Consider the following 3504-nt stretch of genomic DNA (forward strand, 5'->3'; position numbering starts at 1 on the left):
TTTTTTTTGTTTGTTTTTTCATATTCTGTCCACCTGACCTTACAAATTATGTTAAAAAATGACAAAAATGACAATATGCAGAATTGTACATCAGTGAGTGGACTTGTTTTGTTTGTTTGTTGTAATACAAGTTGAAATGATATTCTGCGGTGACAGCTTTTGTTTTTACCGCTCTATGCATGAAATTAGGACACTTTCACATTTACGTTTACATTTATTAATTTAGAAAACGTGTTTTATCCCAAGCAACTTTGCTACTCACAATATATAGCATTTTTTGCTAAGTCGAAGTTTGTGGATGCTGCTGGAAGCGTAACCTGCTGAATAAAGCAAGCCGTGTATGCCATTACGAAAACATCCCTAAGTGGTTTCTTTAGGTGGCAGTATGAATTGTAAAAAGTCCATTATTGTTCCATTTATAGATTTTAATCAGACAAATATCTATACACTTTGCTTAAAATAAAAATAGTACTGTTAACCATCTAGATCATATGACTGGCACATTTACAATATCGTGTGAATCATAAAATGCTACTTTTACAGGATCCATATGCTCAGTGTTAAGTGCAATTTCTGACTACGTATTTACAATACAGTAATTTACTGCAAGAAGAATAAGAAGTTCCTTATAAAGGGAAACAAAAGCAATCTGCCTTTTGTGATGACCCAGGGGAAAAAGTCTTAAATAGCAGAGTGTACAACAGAAACATCTGTACGGTGCAGTTTCTCTGCATCCGTCCAGGAAATACGATCAGTCCTTTTAATGGCGCATCCTTCCGTGCAATCAGTTTTCCTTTGCCGCCACTGCATGTGTGTCTGCATGCGTGCGCGTGCTGTGTGTGTGTGTGGAGCCGAGAGCGGTTCTGCGGGGTCAGCGCGGTTGGCAGGTGTGGAGGTTTCGGCTTTCCGCTCCGGGTTTCTCTCTCTGGCCGCGGCAGGACAGGCCGGAGCCGCAGTCGCAGCGCTGGAAGATCTCCAGACCGTGAGCCCCTTTCCTCCGGTGGCGCGTGCACACCTGTCCCTCGGTCAGCACGGGCTTACAGATCCGGGACCAGAAGTGTCGGGCGCAGCACAGCCCTGCCAAACAGTCCGAAGACCTCAGACACGTCTCACCCTCGCCACCTGACAAGATTATACATCACATCAGCATTCACTCCTCCAGAGTCATGTGATAGCAGCATGTAGAAGAGGTGGAGGTTTTAAAATCAGATCTAGTTGCAGAGACGAAAAGTGAGTTTTGATATGAAGAGACTAGATGAGACAAGAAGAGATAAGAAGAGACCAGTTTTCTCATCTCGTCCATTCTTTTCTGGTCTCTTCTCATCTCGTCTCTTTTCTGAAATAAAATCCCTAATTGATCTGCCTTGCCTTTTTATCTCATCTTGTCTCCAGTTTTCTCATCTCACCTGTTCAAGAGACAAGATGATATGAAAAAAGGCTTTTTTAAAAGGCACATCAGTGAATGAGAATTTATTTCAGAGGCAAGGATAAAAGATGAGGAGAGGCAAGGTGAAAAGAAAAAAAACAGAGTCTGAGAAGAGATGAGCCAAGATGAGAAAAGGAAAGACGAGACAAATAAAGATCCAACAAGATTAAAAAGTCAGATGAATAAAGGAAAATTTCATGAGAAGAGGAAAGGTGAAAAGAAACTAAGAGAGAAGAAGAGAAAGATGAGAATAGGAGGAAAGAAGAGATGAAATGAGAAGAGAAGAAACAGGAGAGGAAAGACAGATGTGATACCTTTCAGTGGCTGCTGTTGTTTTGGTAGGATGGTGGTTCTTTTGGGATGTGTGAAGTTCTGCCCACGTGTCACAGTTATACTTTGCTCATCCGTTTTGCCAACCGGTTGATCGGCGTCTACCGTGACGACAGCTTCTGCATCCGCAGGTTGACACACACCTGAGAGAGAAACACGATATGGGAAAATGAGTCTTCATACAAACCATGAACCCATAAGACGCTCTCTGGTTTGTTTGTACCGTTGATGCATCGGTTTCCAGCGCAGCACATTCCGTCACGAGCGCAGCGCTTTCTCCGCCTGCGGCACGAGAGACAAACTCCCCGAGAGCCGTTACAAAATTCACCGGGCCCGCACTCGGCATCAGCGGCGCAGTTCGGCGACTGTGGAAGAGCAAATCACAATGATACACTTTATTTAAAGAGCTCCTTTAAAAGCACACATATGCCATACAACTCCAAAAGAATAAAAAAAAAAAAAAATCTCAAAGTCTAAATGTAAACTGAGTCCTGTTAAATCCTCTGTGCGTTTCAGCATCCTGTGAACACGTACCGCCGGAGCGTCGCTGTCTGCGGTGCCGGTCACGCGCGGGCTCGCGCTCACCGCGTCACTCGGACTGGATGCTGCGGGAAGATGCCTGATGGAGTTCCGTAACACAGGTCCGACTTGAGCATCTGCAGTGATTCCTCCCCAAACCGCGAGATAAACAGTCACAACGGTGAGTAGTGAGAGCATGTTCCTCGTGTTCTTCTCTGCCAGTATGTCAAGCATAATGTCCAAACTCCACAGCACTTCATGTGTCTCCAAGAGTTTTATACATGCGGGACTGTTTGTATATTCCCGCCCCTTTTAAATGACTGTACTATAAGTGCATCAAACATGCTCTCCACCTCCCCTCTCATCGCCTGCGCAGACGCGCTGTGTGAACTCATCTCTGCGCAGGCGATCGGAGTACTTCTGCCGAGAGGCGCGCAGCATCCCCGGCTCATGAATATTAATGAGCCATGCAGACGCTGCTTAGTACCGACCGATTGCGTAACCGAATGAATATTCAAAAGCCACGCCCTCGCCGTAATAGGGATTGGTGAAATTTCGCAATAGTTGTGCGTAATTACCGTCGCGCCCCCTCAGAAACAGACTGACAACTTAAAGTGCTTAAAGTGGAATTTAAGGGATATCATTATAGAGACAGTACCTGTCAGCAGACCTCTGTTAACTAGGGCTTGAGCCTCAACCTTATCATTTTTCTGTCAGCACAGAAAAATGTGCACATTAATGTTTCGCACGTTTATCTAACTTAAGGCAATAAAAACAAATCTTCCTCTGTTCGTTGAAACTAAGTGCATCTTCTGTGGGTACAAAATACGGGTTTAACTGAGTTCAGGATTCACTAAACTTACATGCAGTGCTTATTGTCTACATTAGTTCAGGACATATCACAGTTCAACTATTATCATAACAATTATGTTAAAGGGACAATGTGTAGGAATTTCTCCCATCTGGCGGTGAAAATGTATTTTGCATTCAAACGAATTGTGCTCTCCAGCGCCTCGCTTTTTCAAATGCGCGTTGCATCTACGGTAGCCGTTATGTACCAAAAAGCTATGACAGGATGTCTTCTAATAGCACTTCGTCGAGTGTTCCTTCGGGTGAACAGGTTTGTTATTTCAAACAAACAGCATCTTGACACAACGGACAAACAAATGTTACAGTATGAATTACTGACTGTGAAAAACATGAACTATTGTAATAAGTAGTTATGCCTT

General features: G+C 43.7%; 1 protein-coding gene across 1 annotated transcript; it reads right to left on the reverse strand.

The window, feature by feature from the left end:
• Positions 1–404: 404 nt before the first annotated feature.
• On the reverse strand, positions 405–2689 carry dkk1a (dickkopf WNT signaling pathway inhibitor 1a). Its single transcript, XM_056272449.1, has 4 exons — positions 2291–2689; positions 1980–2121; positions 1741–1899; positions 405–1122 (listed from the first exon to the last, which is right to left on the reverse strand). The coding sequence occupies exons 1-4, from the start codon at positions 2507–2509 to the stop codon at positions 872–874; spliced, it is 771 nt and encodes a 256-aa protein (XP_056128424.1). The 5' UTR covers positions 2510–2689; the 3' UTR covers positions 405–871.
• Between the last annotated feature and the right edge of the window lie 815 nt (positions 2690–3504).

This window comes from Rhinichthys klamathensis, unplaced genomic scaffold (assembly GCF_029890125.1).
Source record: "Rhinichthys klamathensis goyatoka isolate OS25496 unplaced genomic scaffold, OSU_Roscu_1.1 h1tg000338l_1, whole genome shotgun sequence".
Lineage (NCBI taxonomy): Eukaryota > Metazoa > Chordata > Actinopteri > Cypriniformes > Leuciscidae > Rhinichthys > Rhinichthys klamathensis.

What these genes read in the sequence shown, in the direction of transcription:
- dkk1a (XM_056272449.1), bottom strand. Translation starts at nt 2,509, where the DNA reads ATGCTTGACATACTGGCAGAGAAGAACACGAGGAACATGCTCTCACTA. An exon ending in TGGAAACCGATGCATCAACG is followed by an intron (nt 1,900 to 1,979) that starts GTACAAACAAAC and finishes TTTCTCTCTCAG; the next exon opens with GTGTGTGTCAACCTGCGGAT. An exon ending in ACAACAGCAGCCACTGAAAG is followed by an intron (nt 1,123 to 1,740) that starts GTATCACATCTG and finishes TAATCTTGTCAG; the next exon opens with GTGGCGAGGGTGAGACGTGT.